The sequence below is a fragment of the Mauremys mutica genome, chromosome 1, assembly GCF_020497125.1.
Source record: "Mauremys mutica isolate MM-2020 ecotype Southern chromosome 1, ASM2049712v1, whole genome shotgun sequence".
Lineage (NCBI taxonomy): Eukaryota > Metazoa > Chordata > Testudines > Geoemydidae > Mauremys > Mauremys mutica.
In genome coordinates this window covers 266,972,850-266,992,677 of record NC_059072.1, presented here as the reverse complement: position 1 = coordinate 266,992,677, position 19,828 = coordinate 266,972,850, and the positions used below count along the sequence as shown (strand labels likewise).

Here is a 19,828-nt window from a genome sequence, read left to right as displayed (position 1 = left end):
GTCTCCCACAGCCCAGGCTAGTTCTCGGACCACCGGACCCTCCTTTCCTGATCATTAATGACCTTGATAGAGCAGATCTCATAGAGTGGAAGGTGTAGAATCTAAGAAGAAGCTAGAGAAGAAGACGTTGAGACTTCAGGAATAGAGGACGTGCTTAAGAACTTTGGATGCAAAGATATAAGGAAAGATACAAGGTGATAATTGGAGAGACAGAAATGTGGATTGTGAAAGAAGTTTTAAGGATTAATGAAGCAAGGGCTATTCTGCAAAATGTTCATGTTGTCATTGGCCTAAGTTCTGTGACCCTAAGTTGTCTTAAACCTGTTGCTCTCAGTACCTTGTTCTCCCTTTTTAATTATTGTTCTACTTTTATACATCTGAAGCTAAGGATAGAAACAGTCTGAATGTTAATTTATCCTCTGGACTTTGAGGAGCTACCTATTGTGAGTGCAAAAAACAGATTTCTGATTCATGAGGAAACCCTCCTTTCCATATGTTTTCATTAAACTCTTTTAAAATTCCCATTAAAAAAGAGTTATAGATGAAAAAGATCAACTAAATTTTTCTGCTGGAATGTAGTCAAATTAGCCCTCATGTTTTATCTCTTAATGCAAATATAGGCAATAAAACTATGCTCATGTTAAGTATTGTTTTACATTTAAATATTTTTAAACGATGCTATATTAGTACCATGATTCCTGTTCTAACCATAAATGACATGCTCTTATTGACAAATACACCTCTACCTCGATATAACGCTGTCCTCGGGAACCAAAAAATCTTACTGCGTTATGGGTGAAACCGCATTATATTGAACTTGATTTGATCCACCGGAGCGTGCAGCCCCGCCCCCCTGGAGCACTGCTTTACCGTGTTATATCCGAATTCGTGTTATATCGGGTGGTGTTATATCGGGGTAGAGGTGTAATATTGTTTTCTATCATCTGTTCCTAAAGTTAGAATAGATTTTCCTGAATGACATCTAAGAAAATATTTGTTTAAAAATGTAGGGCTTTTTCTCAGTGTAATGTGGTAAGTTAAAAAGAATAATCCAAGTTACTGTCCCAGCTATAGTAAAAAAATATTAAACTGATAAGTTAGTGATTAGACATAACATTAATTTGTTATATATTGGAAGTAGGAAAATTGTTTATATTTTGACCCCAAGTCTATTGAAATGTACAGTTTATTAACTAAGGCCCTGATCCAGCAAACATACACGTGAGTAATTCTATTAAAGCATTAAAACTCTCATTAGTGCTTTATATTTTAATTGTTAGTGTTGAAAATTTATTTTATGCTTTTTAACTTGACATAACTAACTTATCAGAAATTCTTGTAAGAAAATCCTGAAAACCGATGTTTTTCTGTGAAGTGTTATAATATGCTTAATGGTGTCTGCAAGCTGCTGTTTTAATTAACTTTCCTAAATTTCAAACATCTATATTTTACTCTCTTATATGCTTTTAACTAAGGTATAGTAGATGCATTTTTGCTTCAGTACTAATTCAAGGTGTAATATTCATTTCTTTAGAAAACATTTTTGTTGTTGTGCATGCCTAGTGTTTTGTATGTTGTATACTGCATTCAGAATATTTTTTTCCTTCTCACCTATCCACAATGCAATGCCGTTCCCATGATGCACCTCTGCTTGCTGTTTACCTGTATGTTAATTCGCTTGAATCCCATTGGCCCACTGCCATCATGTGCTCGCTGCCTGTTATTAAAAGACTCAGTCGACTGCCAAAGCAATGAAGCGGCCTCTCGAAGCAACTGTAGACCTGGTACTTTGACCTTTCACCTTTTGCTTTGCATGTAGCTTTTCAGAAAAGCAACTAATGAAATTTGTATTGCTTTTTTTTAACATCAAGTGAAAACTATCATATATTATTAATTTAGAAAAAATTCAGTATTATATTTATCCATCTCATTCTCATATGCAATAAATGCAAACAATTTAGTTTTTTCCTTAACATGATTTCATTTTAAAATACCTTTTCATAGAAGTTAAAATTAGATATAACTGCTTTTGTAATTGAAAATACTATAATCCCTCACTGTATTTAATAATAGGAAAAATATAACTAAGAAAGAATACTTGGTAATGAAACACAAGTGGTATTTCTTCCTAGAATATTTTAAGCCCAAATTTAAAGGAAATGCCACTTTTGTTGCTTTAAAGGCCTTCCTTTTCAGTAGTTGTGGTGCTACAGTTTTATGTTAATAGTACCATGCTTTTGCGATCAACAACAAAATTTCACTCATTTTACATTGCTATTATTTGAGTTAAGGTGCATGGCAAGGCATCTTTAACTGCTTTTTTTAAAAGTATATTACAATATTTTATTAATATAGATTAGAAAAAAAATATATATATATATATATAGAAAAATCTGCAAATTTAATTAAATTCTCCTTTTTTACAGGCCTTTCCTCCAGGCGTTCTTCACCCCTTACCAAAGAGACAAGCACTTGAAAAAAGTAATGGTGCCAGTGCCATTTTTAATCCCAGTGTCTTGCACTATCAACAGGCTCTTGCCAATGCACAATTGCAACAACATGCAGCATTTATCCCAACAGGTATGTTGTATTTGCACTAAACAGAATCCTATTTAAGCATTCTCCCCATAAGACAGTGCTTATCACATTGAATATACTTTTAAAGTGTAATCCATTCTCTGCACATGCATGACTAGTATGCACAAATATTTTAATATATTTTAATGCCTTCTTCAGAATATTAGGATTCAGGAGGTAATTTTATCATGTCATTAGGTAACTGTTAGTATTTTCTGTTATTGTCCTTATTTTACATATGTCAGAGTATTTTATATCTATATTAAGTGGGTTGCATGTTGGGTCCATCAACCAGAACTGTGTTTGGTGGTGGGGAGGAGGAATGTCATTAACTTGTTGGAGAAGGCATAATGCTTCTGTGATACAATGGGAAGTGTGAAAAGTATTGGTAATATTTATCGCTCTTCTTCTGGTGTATTTTGTACTGCCACCGTTACTGCTCTGCAGCCAAACATACTCCTGCTACACAGTACCCTTTGCCCTCTAGACCAGCAGCACTAGCAGCCAAATTATAGTTAATTCCTGCATGGATGCACTATGGGGATAAAACACTCCCCGTCTGCATAGAACTGTTTTACCTGGGGAAACTTGTTTCGTTGTCTTCATAATGGAATATTTTATAATCCAAAACTCTCCTCAGATTTTGCAGTTAATAGCTGGTGTTTTAATTCTTAATATAAGTGATTTAACTACAGTGGAATTTTAGTAACATGAATATTCCATTGTTGTTCAGAGCTGTAGAAAACTAGACCATGTCATTTGGAAAAATCTCCAGCCCCATCAGACCTAACATCTTGAGCTCATACGTGTGGTGTGGAGACTTTCTTTTAACACTGTGAAAGAAGGGAGAATATTCTACTTAAATGTCTGATTTATGAATAAAGTGAACTTGCAATAAAATCCTCTATATTATTCAAAAAGAGAAGTATCTAAAAGTAAATACTCCGTCTAGTGCATTAAAGAGTGCAGTTTCAGTATTAGTATGTATATCAACCATGAATTTTTAGGCTGATTTAAAACACTTTTCTGTAGTAAATATATTTTCTATTTTTGAATATATTTGCTTATCTTTTATCATATTCTTTAACCATCTAATAATAGTATGAATTAAACAAGTGAAAGAATTCAAGATGCTGTAATTTCTTATTACACAGCTTTACAATAATCTTTTCAGAAGAAAAACAAAAATCATATGAACTCAGTGGAAGTTCAATAAGAAGTATGTTAAAACTTAATAAAGATCTCAGGATTTGGCCCTATATTTGTCAAAATATGTTCTAAACATTTATTTTATGCACTTGTTTTACATATTGACTCACTTTAATTTTGAAAATATCCCAAAATCTTGTGTAATTTTTAGTGAGATCCCATGACCATTTTGTTATTTGCGACTATAATGGAAATGTTCAGGAAAATGTGCTAACATCCATGGGACGGTTTGAAGGAATTTGAGAAATGAAAGAGCATCCAGTGCTTACAAATGTCCCAGTCCCCCTGCAAATGTACTTCAGATCACAGCCATAAGAACTTGTGGTGGGGTGTGCATTGTTCCTCCTCATAGGCACTGCCTTTCAGAGCTTATCACTATTGTATACAATTACAGTACAATGCATTAAAATAACCCTGAAAAAATAAGCTAGTTTGAAAATACGTCAGTAAGCTAGCACTCAGATATTTTCCAAACTTAGATGCTTATCTTTCCTCAAGTACTTTATTCCATGTGCTGTTTCTCTTCAATTCACATTTCTGGTTAATCCTGGAGTCGTCATAACCACAAGTACAAAATTAGCTCAGAATTGAGTGACAGTTTGTTTATTATAAATTCATGATGTAAAAGGATGTGGGCCTTTTTGCCAAACTCTTAAGGGCCAGATTGTCATCCAGTCCCAGCACAGGTGCACAAAAAAGGGAAAAGGTGCAAAGAGTCTCTCATCTCCAGGAGACCCGGCACATGAGCCAGGGCACAATAGGAGACTTTCTCATAGCGAGCAGAGGCATCACTAGTATCTGTAAAGAGGGGTGGGGGATGAGGACATGAGCTTAGGGTGACCAGACAGCAAGTGTGAAAAATTGGGACAGGAGGTGGGGGGTAATAGGAGCCTATATAAGAAAAAGACAAAAATCGTGACTGTCCCTATAAAATCAGGACATCTGGTCACCCTATGTGAGCTATGGCGCACACCGTTTCCATTGGCCGGTAGAATGGGCCTTTCATAGAAGACAGTGCATGTTGCTCCTACAGTTGTTGCACTTCTCAGGGAGTCCAGGAGGAACTGTGTGTTCTGGAACTAAGTACATCTACACCTTCCCATGTGGGGCTGTGGCTATAAATATTGCACACCCTATGAAGAACTGTGCATGACATTAATTCTTTGGTTTAAAATGGTAAACCAATATTTCCTGAACTAGTATTAATTTTAAATATGTTCTATGTGTTCGGTAGAAATGTTACAGTTAGAACCAGGTTTTGCTTATAAAATATATGGAAAACTGATGCGTTGTTTTATAGAATTTCTCTGCCTTTTCTAACCAATGACTGCCTAATTAATGGTTGGGGGCTTCATAGCACTGCTTATCTTAGATTTTTTGCACTGTAATTCTCTTTTAATACAAAAGACACACTAAATCAGTATGACTGCTTCATCCGCACTTTTTATTGTTTGGTGAATGATTATTTATGATCTGAAAAGCAAGAGGGTAGTGTTTTCCTTCAAATGCTGTTTATTAGAACTTTTATGACCACTGGAAGAGGGGAAAGTGTGCGAGAGTTATTCTTCGTGATAAGGTCATTCATAGTTCTTTTTGCTGTTAAATACATACATACATGCATACATACATAAAAGGTTGTTAACATCACCAAACAGGAGTTCTGCAAACTTAAATCTATTTTATGTGCTGAATATGTAGTAGTAGCATAATGTGTTATGTACATGCCACTTTATTCCTCTTCCTCTCAACCCTCCACCTTCTCCCCACTACGCACTGTACTCACCATCCTAAAAACCCGTATCCTTTTTCATTCACTTTAGGAGAAAGGATAACAGCTGAATGAGCACAAAAACTGAACTCAGCTGTACACAGGCCTCCCCACCCCCATCCAGAGTACTTTTGAGGCACATTGGCAGGACATCATGTGGAATGTTGCACAGTCACTAGCCATGCTGCATTGGTTCTGTTTCCAGTGCTGCCATTTTAGCATTTTTGTTGATAAAAATAACATTAGTAATTTGTTATTAAAAATATCTATGTTAATATTTACACATAGATTTAACAAAATCGCCACTGAGTAATAAGACAATTTCTATTGAATTAAATGTTTTCCTCTGCTGTGTATAAGCAAAATTAATAAACATTAATCTGTGTAGCTAACATAATGCTGTCTGAATTGTTGAATGAATTTAAGCAGCCATTAGATAATCCAATATTCAATCAAGAATTTTTTTAAAAATTCTTACGTCTGCAAAAAATAAATGAAAGATGTTTATGAAATCTGGTCCATCTTAAATACGCACACAGATGTATTGGTATACTGTAATAATACTTAAGTATAAAATTATTTAACGTCACTCTTGTAACACAAAAACTATGAATGACCTTAAGATTGTGTTCAGCTAACTTCTATTTATCCTTGGTTATGCTTGAATCTCAGTTTGAATGTTAACTCTAAACAGCTAACCTGTTTCTTCCCTTTATTCACTTTTTCCACCTATCATTGCATGACATGCAGGGTCAGTTTTGTGCATGACACCCGCTACCAGTATTGGTAGGTTCTAAATTTCTTTATTGATCTCTTTTATATTGTATACTGTACCTTCAGTTGTTTGCAAATCTTAAACATGACTTGATTACTAGATTTAAAGGTTCATTTGGCTTTTTGATTGACTTTGTAGGATCTTAGATTTGTTTGTAGGTTAATATTGCAGTTTAGATGTGACATCACCTGCTATAACAACCACACTGCAAATGCATAAAATCATGGATTCCAATCTGCTTTTCAGTTTTCAAAATTGTATTTCTCTCAATATATTTTATATTTTATAGTATTTTTAAAATCATAAAATATTGGTAAAGCAAGCTAATTTCATCAGTGTTTTGAAGTTTCATAGTGGTGTGCCTATTTCTCCTTTTTGCTGTGTGTTAGAAAGTTTTATCAGAGTTTCCCAGAAGCATTTATTTTAATACTTGTAACTGAAAGTACTTTGAGACCTAAGGTCTGAATTGCATTCCCTCTTAATTAAATCAAATCCACTTTAAAATTTGCAGCATTTGAATGCACATATTTTATGGTTGCAAAATTAGCAACAGACTCTTACTCAAGTGAGTAATTCTTATTCAAGTGAATAGTCCCATTGATTTTAATGAGACTACTCACTTGAGTTTCAGTTTCTCATGTGAGTGAATTTTGCACATATTGATAAATTTGTCCTTAAATTAAAACTGAACAAAAAAAAATGTTCACAATCTGCTTTGCTCTTTTAGATCAAACAAATTAGTATTTAAATCAGGAAAATAATTATAACACTGATTTTTGCCTCAAAGCAGATGGTAATTTAACTCAAATAAAATCCAACAGTTATAGAGAGGCAACAGAACATAAATCCAGAAACATAAATATAAAAATTGTATGTATGTTTAAAGCAAGGCTGCAAATATACTTTTAACCTATAATACTGGTAAATGAAAATAAATAAAACAGTTTATTTTCTTCCCAGTACTAAAAATGAAAGATTTCACTTCTTAAGGGATGGTGTTTTAATGTGTTTTAGTTACTTTAAAATAGTCTTTCAACTGATTGAACAATTCTTACTTAAAGTGATAAGCTGTTTTGGTAGACGCCCAATTTAAAATAATTTGTCAAATTCTTAAATATAATACCAGCAATCGGAAGTTATTTTGCTTTTTCTGGGAATCACTGATTATGTTGACAAACTTCCTTTAATTGTACTTGTAATAAGCTATTTTCCCTTTTTTATTTCTCTGCCACGCTTTCTTGCTTTGCATTGTGATTGCATGCCATCTGCTGGTTTAACCCATGATGGCTTGCTGCTCTGATATTCACCATGCCAAAATACCACTTCTATTACCATAATGCTGCACCCTCCTGTTCATTGCTTCCATGGTTCCCCTCCTGAAAGTGCCCATGATGCACAGCGCTACGTCCGCCACTGTCTCTGCAGCAGCAACTCCTGCAACAAGTGTCCCCTTCGCCGCAACAGCCACAGCCAATCAGGTTTGCTCCTTTTAAAGCTTTCTTTCACAAATCCCAAACTCTAAATGAGTGCTGATATTTTTTTTAAAAAAATTCTCATGGAGAATTTTTTTTTCATGTTTACCCATCAAATTTTATTTTTAAATAGTTTATAGCAAGTGTTTATGAACAGGTTGCACTTATTTAGAGTTAACATTTATTGCAAATAATGATGTAGCTATGTTTTATGTTGCAGTGTTTGTTTCTTGTATCTAATATTGTGTAATTAACCCAGCTGAGAGAGAATCATTTTAGTAGTGGACTCCTTGTTAAGATTTACAACTAACTTTGGATGCCAAAAGGAAAAAATGTTACAGCAGTTTTCAAATGTCCATATGTGTTAATATCCTTTTCTCCATACAGTGTGTATAAATGACTAGCTCATTGTGTTCGTGAAAACTGACTAAAACCACAAGTGGGCAAAGTCAGCTGAAGATAAGCTTCGTGAAAAGGAAAAAGTAAAAATGCCAGTAACATAAGGAATAACTCACATTTACATTCTGGATATTTACATGGAAAGTTGGACTCCTCTGTCCACTCTAGATTTAAAGGGACACTGCCAACTTGAAAATGACATTTCCTTCTGAAAATATTGTCTCTACTGTTGTTATGAGTAACCCCTAAGATGCAAGAGAAAGAGATTAGAGGAAGTAATATTTTTTCTTTTCTTTTTTTTTTCAATTTGCTGATGTAACTGTGTTTCCTTTCCCCTCTGTGCTGGATCTACTGAGGATATGAGTCTGTTGCAGCTCTCCCTATGCGAGCTGGGCCCTTTAGCTTGATCTGTAGAGATTCATGTTTTGGAGGTCCTCAGTTCAATCCCCAGTGTGCCAGCCTGCACACCACTTTGTGCATTGGTCACTTTTACTGTTTTATTGATAGCCAGGCGCATCACTGTCGTGCAGTGTTCAGGGAGAGCTTAAATATATACTCTTCCCCAAGTTTTTCTAAAGGGTGTTTACCAGTAACAGCAGCAGTAAGATGAAACTGAAGAGGTAGTAGGCAGATTTGCTCACAAAGAGAAAAGGAAGAAGCAGAGGCCTTCAGCATAGTTATCTTGTTGCCACAGGCCCCCCCTCCAAACCTAGCAGAGGAGCAGAATCACATGCCAATTTTTTTTTAATTTTTTTTTTTAGAATTTTAAAAAATATTCAGAATGTATTATTTAAAGGTGTTCTACCAGAAAATTGAACTCCATTTAATAGCAACTCAAGTTTGGTAATATAAGTTACCATGATGTATAGTATTCTAGGGGAAATATACTACCTCTGAAATACACAGTGCTTTCTTGAAGAAACACAAACAAACATCTTCCTTGGTTTTAGGAGGGCTTTCATTTTCCAGTGTGATAGTGTATTCATGGCTTTATCCTTTTGTTCTGCACAGTATTCTTTTGTACATCCCTTTCTGAAAGCTAACTCATTTTAATAAGGAAAATGCTGAAGGATGATGTTTAGGAATAGAAGACAAATGTCACAGGCAACTGGTGTGCTTAAAATTCAGCTGTTTTCTATTCTCGTTTTTGTTTTGAAGGTATGGTAAGGTAATGAATAACATCATGGTACTACCCTAAACAGTCAGTTGAAGATCCTGTAGGTTTGCTGGATTTCAGGTTCTCAAATCATGTAGTTAACATTGCACATCAGAATCTCTGCAACGGAAATTGGTTTAAAAGTGCTTAGTGAACTCTTGTGAAGCATTGTGATCAAAAAAAGAGACACGAACAAGTGGAAATACAGATGGCCAGGGAATAAATAAAACAAATGAAAGATATGTCTACACTGCAGTTGGAACCAGGGTCCCCACTCCGGGTAGAGAGAGACACGTGTTAGCTCTGCGTGACAAAGCTTATTAAAAATAGCAGTGTAGCTGGGTAGCATTGGTGGTGGATTGGGCAAGTTGCCCGAGTATGTACCCAGTGGATCCGGCTGTATTCAGATGCCCAGCCCAAGCTGTCACCCGTGCTATACCAGCTACGTTGCAATTTGTAATGTGCTAGGCCAAGCAGCGCTAGCACATGTCTATCTGCCTGCACTGGGAAGAATGCTCCGAGCTGCAGTGTAGGCACATCCAAAGATTCCAGTCAATAGCAATGTTTTCCACATGGATTTCCACAGGGGCTGCCTCCAGCTGAGTAACTTAACTCATGCTGGCTGGAGAGACAGTCTTCATACATAACATCATCATCTCTGCCCCTTTTTTCCACAAGCAAAACACCAGGCATCTGTCCCCTTGCAAGAGGATACCCTGGTTCCCCCTGGCTTAGGCAGCACTGGTTTCCTTTTCCATTTATGTTGGAAGAAGGGAACACTTAAATTTAATGAGGGTCTGGGCTGCCTCTGGTGTAGAGGGCAGCTAGTTGCTTTGTTCCATTTTGGAAAAATCGAATGGAAATGTTCAGAATTTTCCAAAATAAAAAGTTTTTGGAATTTCCATGGGAAATTTTTAGGTTTTGTTCTGACTTGGGAGGAAAGCTTTTTTGAAATGTCAGAATTTTCCATGGAATGGAAATTTCAAGTTTTGACCAGCTCTAGTCAGGAGCCTTCAGCTGGAATATAACCACTAAGTTTATTTTCACATAGAGACTGCTGCTTGCTTAGTCTCCTACAGCTTCCACCACAGTGGTCCTTTTTCTCTTTGATGTTAGAGATAGCAAGAGTAAAGAAATCATGTACAGTTCCAAGATTCCATCATTTTCCCTCTGTTTTTACTTGAGAACATTGCATTACGTATGTTTCTATATGGTGTAATTTATCTCAACTAATATTCCAGCTGCACTGTAGTGAAGTAGGAACCCATGGAATCTCTGTCCAGTTCTTGATGATTTAAAAAAAAAAAACTAAAAAAACCCTAGGTGAAATCCTGCACTGTCATACAGGTGTAATTTGTAAAGTATAAAAAAAAAAGGGGGGGGGGTGGCAAAAATTGTTGAGAACATAAAAAGTGGACTGTAATATGATGGCCGAACCTTGTGATATTCTAAACAAAAGGAACTCTCAACCATCTTGTAGCTGTTTCCATTGCTTCATGCTGACTCAACAGACATTTTAGGCTTCAGAGCAACACACAGAGTGATAATCCAGAAATCATCTTATATCGATTATAGAACTCAGAATGCTTTTAGACAATAGCCTTACTCATATCAACTCACTACCATGCAATACAATACAGTATGTCTTTATTTTGTGTAGCATCTTTCATACAAAACTGTATTCTAAAATGCTTCACCGAACAAATAGACAATATAGAATATACATTACAGAAAAAGCTGTGTAAACACATTATATTGTTGGTCACAATTTCTCTCCCTTTGTTTATGGCCTTAAGAGGCATATACAACAGAGAAAAGATCCATTTTCAGATTACATTTAAAGAGAGATGAAGGATCAACATGTTGTCTAACAAGGCCAAGGTTTGTGAATTATCCAACGCCATTTGATCTAAATGAAGAATCAGTTTCTGAGTCAAATTGGAAATTATGCAGCTGTATTAATTCTGAAATAATTCGGGAACCTTCATTTTATTGAAATAATTGTAAAATTAAAATAATAGTGAAAATAAAAATAGTCACATTACATTCAAGTTCAAAAAACAAATTAAAGTAGTTGCCCCATCATTTAGGTGGAAGTAATTTTTTAAACAATTTATTAAGCCACATGCTTAATCAGGAAATTTTGGAATTGAGAAGTTTGGGAAGGCAGCTGCCTCTCTCTCCTTCATGGTTTGTAACACAGGAGATTGGGAACAATCGGTTACAGAACTGTCTTGGAAAGGGGGAGGTGCAAGACAAGGCTTTCAGTAAACCTAAATTCTGTTAGACTGAAAAATCACATGGCAGCCCCCTTGCTCAGCCCACATGAGTGAATCTATAATGTGTAGCTCAGGAGCAGCACATGGCAGCTGCTCTCCTCTGTAAACCTCCCCTGCTCCCCAAGAAAATGCTTAAGCTCATTCTGTGCACTACCTCTGAGAGAAGGTTTGACGAGTCAGGTAGCTCTCACTTGTTGCTGTGCTGAATTATGAGAGAGCTCTTGATGCTTTCTGCTCTGTTTCTTAAGGAAACCCGTTAAACTCCCATTTATGTTGAAAATGTTGGGCAGATGAACTGAAAATTGGAAGATAGGAGGAAAATGGCCCTTTTTGTGGATTAAAGTAAAATCTTGGGGTGAAAAATTATTTTAATGTGGCCTTTACTGTGGGTACATAACCACGAGGTCCTGCATAAGACTAACGTTATTAAATTTGATAGCTATCTTATGGAGATAGTCTTGTCAATGCTAAAAGAATTCATATCCACTTCATATAATGACTGCATTTTTAAAAACTTAGTTTTATTAATCTTTTCCTTATTAGCATCATTTATTGTATTTTTCTCCTGCCTTTCATGTCTAACGTTCCAACTGTGGGTTTTCCCTTCTCCTCGTTATCAGAACCAGGCTTGTCTCTAAGATGCTCCCTTTTGGGCAGTCCCAGGTGCTCCAATCTCCGGATTAAACCATTTTTGTTCTTTTTATCTCATCGCCCTGGAAGCAAATGGAAATATCAAAACACTGAGCCCAGTCCCAAAAAGAAAAAAAAAATCACCAAATCAGTCTCCCCTCCTCATAAAAGGAAGGAAGGAAGGAATGTCCCTGCTTCATCTAGTTTATCTTCCTCTGCTTGTTCCTACTTTATCTAGGTGATGGTATAGACTAGGTTTGCACTGGCCTTGAAAAATAGTAAGAGAGTAGAGAACCTCCTCCTCCCTATTCCATGGAATAACTCTAGAAAGCCCAAAGAAAATAGTCCTTGTACTGTACCGTGTTTTTATCCACAGAAGAGGTACTTTCAGAGTCACACGTGGAAAGTTCAGACAAAGAGACAGAACAGACCCTCTCATTCCAGAACTATCTAAAACAATGCTCAGAACTATTGCTGTTCAATCTGGTAACGCTGACTTTCAAAAAAAAAAAAAAACAGAACAAATTTAGTAACAGTCCTAGAATAGGCTCTGTCACAGTTGACGGCAACTGCATCAGTATTCCCCCTCTATGATCCACCAAGGGGACACACTCTGTGCCTCTGGCTCCCTAGCCGATGACTTTCTTGAGTGGAGACACGTGTCTCTCCCTTCTCACTGGGTTATTTCCAGGTGGTACAGTTCCCTGACTATATTGTGACCTCCCCAGCAAAAGACTTCCTAAGCAGGCTTGCTTCACTTCTTTTCTCAGAGATGTTAAATAGTATAATTGCCACAGCTAAGTTATCACACAGCCCTTTATAAGCAAGCACATTTATTCTTAAGGTGAAAACATTACAGAGACAACATATTAAAAACTAATAAAAGAACCTATCTGCATGCTCCCCAGCTCATTACAGCTTTCACTCAGAACTAGCTCCCAAGTCTTATGGGAGCTCAGTGGCAAAAGCCCTTCCAACCCATCCCTAAGGATTGCGTTCCCCCTTAGACCAGAGGTTCTGTCCATTTGTTAGATCAGAAAGAAAGCTCTGAGTTTTAACTCGGGTTATTTATCCAATTGTTGGTCCCTCGAGCATCCAGTTTGGACCAGTATGTGTGAGCCTCTCTCCAGTATGTGTGGTGGTAGCTCTCTGAAGGTGTTACAACCTGAGAGAATTTGCCTAATTATGCCCCCGTGTTCTTAGTTCTTGGAGCGCTTTGGTCTCCCTGCCCCATGGAAATACATGCAGTCGCTCAATAGTACATAAACATTTGCATATTTAATACAACAAGCTTCTAAAATTCTTAATTTAATAAGGTTTGTCCAGGATCTTATCGTATCTGTCAGGCTTCACAGCCTTAGTGCCTCTGCATCCTGCCCTAAACCCTCCACTGGAGAGCTGGGCTGGGCAGCACACTGTGAGTGTGCATTCTGTGCGGTCTACTGAAACCCTGTTCCCAGAGATCACACAGCAGAGTAGAATTGGTTCTACTGCATTGGGTCTTCTGAGCCTGCAGAGATATGGGGACAGGATTTGCCCTTTTAGGCATTTTTTAAAGGTCACAATTAAACCATGTCACCATGTATGTAGTAGATCTTATTAAAGAAAATATTCTGTTTCAGAAGCATGATGCAGAGCCAGCCTACAAAACTGAAGCATGAGGCTCTTTGGCTTGGGGCAAGGCGCTGATGCAGGATGTTTCCCTGATGAAGGAAGCATTGGTGCTACGAAGTTCATGATGAACAGAATCTACTCAGGGCTACATTATAAAACTAGGAGAGATTTAGGAAGCCTTCACAACTCTTTTGGCTTCATGAAACTGCCTCTTTGTTTCTCTACTATTTGAGGAATGCATTGTTTGGGAAAAGCTTCCCTCAAGCTTTGTTCTGTTCAAGGGTAAGAATTCAGTCAATTGGATATTCTTCGAGAAGGGAAAAATTACTTGCCTGAAATTCACCAACTATGGACAGATGATTTGACTGGTTTCCTGCTCTCCCACCTTCCTCTCAGACCTGGGAAACGAATGTTGCTTTATAACTTTCTTTTTGGTCACCCTACCATATATTTGTTAGGGGCAAAAGTTATGTTTGGTAGTTTAGATGCTTTTGCGTCTTGCTCCTCAAGAAAGAGGAAAAGGAATTTATATAGCAAGTATGCGGATAACAGCAAGTAGCCTGTGCCTGAGACACATGTATCTTGTCTTAAAAGCTCAAAAATTACAGGCTCATGGCCTATTTCATGATAGACACACAAGACCCAGGAGCATGAACATAATCAAATGAAATCTTCAGAGAAGTTGATTTACATGTAAGGAAGTTTCACTTTCAAAAATAAGGATTGGAAAACTTTGCAAACACAAGGGGCCAAAGTCAAAAGAAAAACTCGCATTGACTTCAGACCCTCACACACTCATTTTCTAGACATATTGACACTATCCAGTATACGGGAAAACATTATTTTTTAATTAACAGAAACTGTATAAGTAGCTCTATTTCTCAGTGCAGATTTGGTTAAACAGAAATTAAGGGACTTGATATTTGAAATATAATGCTAAATACACTTAAAATGTCTTCACTTTATCTATTTTTACTAACATTGTTTTGTGGAACCCTTTCTGTTCAACTGTCACCCCATGAAAGTCATTACAGATGACAGTTAATTTTAGCAACCTTATTGTGTACAAATCTTTAGAATGGGTATTTACAATGTATAAAATATTATCAATTTGGAAGGGATGTGTGAGAAGTCATCAAAGACTGAAAATTGACTTTTTCTCCCATAAACTAGCTAGATGGCAGTATCTTCACACAGGCTGAGAAATGTGCAAAGAAAAGCCTGCATTTTATTTCCTTTTTACATCAGAAATCTAGGCATCCTTCCTTCTCTTTACACTCTCTATTTTTTTAACTTTGGAATGTTTTTCTGTATTTAACTGTTTCATAAAATATAACATTGTAGTGGATACAGTATACATATATTTGAGGAGGCAGTTTTCTTATATTTCCTGCTTTTGTATAATTTTCCAAACAAATGTATCTTTAAGATGAAATTTTTCAAGTTTGTGTCATGCCAAAAGTGATATTTTTGGAAAGTATGGTAAAATTCCATTGGGTGTGTTTTTAATTATTGGAACATGGGCAAAGTTTTCTGAGATCAAGTGATTTCATAAGTTTGGGGAAAAAAGAGTTTAGATATAACAGTTGCCAGTTCTTGAAATTCATCCACAGTTCATATCAGGTATGTGTTTTTTCCTTTAAAATTTTAGCCATGTAATGCAGTACAGAGCTCCAGATGTATTTGTTTGGCATTTGAAAGAATTTCAGTTGTCTGTTTCAAGAATTCACCCTTGAAATAATCTTAGATAACTTATTTATATGTACATGATCCATGCCATGAAGCATTCCCCCAGCAATAATGCACTTATCATTTTTGGCACTGATCTTGCAGGGGGTCACCCTTTGCAGATTCAGTTGGAGATTTTATTTCAAATAAACCCAGGTTTATATATTTATTTGAATATAGAGCCATTCACAATTCATAGTGTCACTTTTTTCTTGTTTAAGTCAAAGAAAAGGCATGACAATTTAAATGAATAAAAGTCAGGACATTGATGGATAAATTTCCCTCAGAGACCATGATTGGTCCATTCTAAATATGTGCAGTAAGTTTATAAAACTAACCATAAGTACAGTAATACAAAATACTACTCCAGTATGTGCAAAGTGGCTGAATTGTGTGGGAAATGCACAAAGGCATCAAGAAAATCCAAATTATATTTGTGGTCTGACCCATAACATTGCACTAGAGAGCTTTTGCAGTGGAGAGAAGTTTAATTTGAAGCCTGGGTTTGTTTGGTTTTTTTTTTAATCTTGGAGACAATTAGTGTTTGTTCTTCCTGTGGAGTGTAGAGAAATGTTACCTGTGCCCTTTGTGATGAGGCAGCACTCTCTATTAGTGGTGTGAAATTATTAGTACCCTTCTCATTCTGAATGTTTTCAGCACACATGAAATACTAGAAGGAAACAAAATAGAAAGCAGGACTTACATAAAAAGAATGGGTGAGCTCAGGAATGGTGTGTTTAAGTAGCACTCAGGTAGAGAAATATAGATTCTGTCATGATGAATAATCTCACACTTGCCCTTCACAACTTTGGTCCCTCAACACATCTGGGTAAACCTATCACAGCAGTTTAGAAAATGAAAGCAGAAAAAAGAAAATGCCCTAAAAATGGCAGATGGAAAATGTAGTCTACAATAGTAGATCAAACCTGCTGAAAGTTAATATTGAGTTGGACATAAAAATAGTCATCGCATGGGTGCTTCTAAACTAGCTACAATAATGGCTTTCCCCTTTCTATGTAGTCTGTTTATTACCAGTCTAACAGAAATTAGAATGTTCTTGTGTGTAGTATGATAAACTTTACAGCAGTGGTTTCAAACTTGTTGAACTGAGCCCTCCTCTCCCTTTGAGGTCCCAACCAAGACAAAAATAGACACATGCAAAAGGTACACTCGTTAGCCTAACAGAGACCTTTAACACAACTTTAATTAAATTATCTATACTGTAAGTTTCAAATACACAGATACTTTAATTTGAAGGATGTGCCTGTTTCTCTGCGGACAGTTATTTGGAGAGATTTTTTAAACTGACACTCTGAGGTTGTCCTCTACTCCCAATCTCGAATGGTACTTTGTCTTTAGCACAGCCAGCGAAGAGAAGCCGATCTCACACAAATAAGATGAACCAAACAGTAAAAGAGCTTTGATCACACACTTTGACAAAGCTGAATATTCTGAGCCAACTTTCAACCAAAAATCCCGCAAAGACTTGTTTTTTAAATTGAATGTCCAGTATCCTATCACTCTGAAGTTCAATCATATTCTCCTGAATGTCATCTGAGAGCTGAGACAAGGTCACTGCCTGAGCTACAAAGGTTCAATAATCCTGTCATTCAGGGGTTACTTTTCCTTCGGTAAAATATTTATCCAAACTGACTCTGAGAGTAGTCAAGTGATTCTTGTTTGGCTTCACAACACTCTATAGTTCAGATTGTGTTTCGTCAATAGCGTCAGTTAGTGGGAGTGGAATGCTTAAACCAGTTTCGATTTTTTGTTTCCATAGAGCTAGCTTTCTTGTTGTGCAGTTCAAAAATAGTACTTTCCGCTCCTTGCAATGAGATATTTAGAGAATTCAGTTTGTCAAAAATATCAGCAAGGTAAGCCAAAAGCACAAGCCAGCAGGGATCACACAGTGTCTCTGTGTTGCTGAAATTCAAATCCACTAGAAAAAGTCGAACTTAGTTTCTCAGTTGAAAAATGCATTGCAGCACTTTCCCCCTGGATAGTCACCTGACTTCCATGCAAAACAAAAAAGGATTGTGCTCCGCTCTGATTTCTGTAAAAAGGATTACAAAGAGACGTGCTTCAGTAGGCTGGATCTTGATAAAGTTTATGATTTTGATAGCAGAACTCAGAACATCAGTAAGTTCCTGATCCATGTTTCGAGTTGCAAGGGTTTTGCGGTGTATCATACGAGTCCACGATATATGTGGAGCAATTTCAAATACTTTGGCTTTCAAGCCTTCCCTACTGCCGGGCATAGAAGGGGCTCCATCCGTGTCGATGCCAACTCAGGCTTCCCACTTCAACTCGTGAGAAGTTAAGAAGTCGTTTAAAATGTTAAACAGTTCAGATCCAGTTGCATGCATCTTAACTGGCTTACAGAACAGAAAATCTTCCAATATTGATGTTTTATGACATACCGAATGTAACCAATTAAATGAGCTTTTTTTTATATATCTGTTGCTTCATCCAACTGGATTGCAGATAAACTGGATTGTAATCGAGAGATCAGCTGCACACTGATATTTTCTGACATGTCAGATTCGGTGGCTCACTGTGTTGTCTGACAGCAGGATCATTTTTAACTTCTCTGCCTTACAAGCATTGTCCTGCAAATGTCAATTGCAGCTGGGAAAATCAGTTTTTCTCCAGTTGCATAAGGCTTTTTATTCTTGGCAGTGTGGTTGATATGGCGACTGTATCAGCCGTTTCAGTTTCTGCCTTTCATTTCAGAACACTATCTTTTGGCAATAAGTACTGATTCATTTTTCACCACATAATATGAAAAAATATCAAACTCACCAGTGGAATAAGCACTGCACAACTGCTTGTTGTAAGGAGAGGATATGATACACTAAACCAGAAGGTGGGAAAGGTAGTTGTTGCTACGGAAAGGTAGTTGTTGCTATAGAAATGATTGTGACTGCCGCAATTTTGTCAGCTGGACAGCTGACTGTGGGAGCCCCAGCTGACAGCCGCCTGGGGCTGACAGCGGGAGCCCTGGCTGTCAGCCCTGGGCAGCCCCACAGTTTGAAAACCTCTGCTTTAAAGGGACTACATTATTCACTATTCATAAGAAGAGTGAATAAGGTTGGCTAGTCCTAGAATGTAGCTACTTTTGTTTATTTGAAGTGAATAAATACTTGTTAATATAATAAGCATGAGCATAATGATGAGATGATAGCATTAGCTGTCTTAGAGTCTCTCTTTAGTGGCTTCATAGAAGTATTATATAGGAAGAATGACGTGACTGAGTCTTGTGGGATCCCTCTGGGACCACTGTAAAGAAGTGAATCCAGAGAAGAGCAACTTCCATCCATTCCATAAGATCTCTGCTGTGAGTCGTCAACAACCTGTGACTAATGGAATCAAAGGATGCTAGTAATAGCATGAGCATGGAGACCTGACCCTTTTCCATTGCTAGAAGTATATCTGCCTCTGATATTAAATGATTTCAGATAGTCAAGTCTTCTATCCAAATGATAAAAGGGGGAGAGAATGGAATCCATGTTTAGCTAAAAACTGGTCTTTATCACCTCAATATGTTTCCTAAAATGGCAAATATACAAAAGATATTTATTATATTCCATCAAAAAAGCAACATTGTGGTTGCAGGCTTTTATGATTGCATACTTCTCGAATTATACTGCATATGACATCAGACATTTTTTCATCAACCTTATATACATGTATACAGTCTGGGAAACGTCCTGTTGCCTGGGACTAATTGGTTCATAGACTTTAGGGCTAGAAGGGGCCATCATAATCATTTAGTCTGACCTCCTGCATACTGCAGGTCACAGAACCTCACATGCCCCCTCCTGTAATAGACATATAACCTGTGGCTGAGTTACTGAAATCCTCAAATCATGATTTAAAGACTTCAAGTTACAGAGACTCTGCCATTTACTCTGGTTTAAACCAGCAAGTGGCCAAATCCCCATGCTTCAGAGGCAGGTGAAAAATCCCAGAGTCTCTGCCAATCTGACCTGGGGGGAAATTCCTCCGCAACCCCAAAAATGGCGATCAATTCAACCCTGAGTATGTCAGCAAGACCCACCAAACAGACATCTGGGAACGTATTCTCTGTAGTAACTGAGGGCAGGTCTACACTAAGGGCGGGGGTCGAACTAGGGTACGCAAGTTCAGCTACATGAATAGCGTAGCTGAACTCGAAGTACCCTAGTTCGAACTACTTACCCGTCCAGACGCCGCGGGATT

General features: G+C 37.0%; 1 protein-coding gene and 1 long non-coding RNA gene across 13 annotated transcripts in view; one reads left to right on the top strand and one right to left on the bottom strand.

Moving 5' to 3' along the window:
• Positions 1-19,828, top strand: part of MBNL2 (muscleblind like splicing regulator 2) — a 146,953-nt gene that overhangs the window by 113,407 nt on the left and 13,718 nt on the right. For 7 of the 12 annotated variants that reach the window (XM_045009464.1, XM_045009454.1, XM_045009470.1 and 4 more), the window contains 4 exons: positions 1,731-1,784; positions 2,427-2,580; positions 6,305-6,340; positions 7,713-7,807. In XM_045009464.1, coding sequence (XP_044865399.1) covers positions 1,731-1,784; positions 2,427-2,580; positions 6,305-6,340; positions 7,713-7,807 — 339 coding nt within the window. The remainder of the gene's footprint in view (positions 1-1,730; positions 1,785-2,426; positions 2,581-6,304; positions 6,341-7,712; positions 7,808-19,828) is intronic. The other 5 variants (XM_045009493.1, XM_045009484.1, XM_045009511.1 and 2 more) reach the window with 5 other exon arrangements.
• LOC123366261 lies at positions 14,218-18,432 on the bottom strand. Its single transcript, XR_006577998.1, has 3 exons — positions 18,410-18,432; positions 16,185-16,277; positions 14,218-14,277 (listed from the first exon to the last, which is right to left on the bottom strand). It is a non-coding gene; the product is annotated as an uncharacterized LOC123366261 (long non-coding RNA).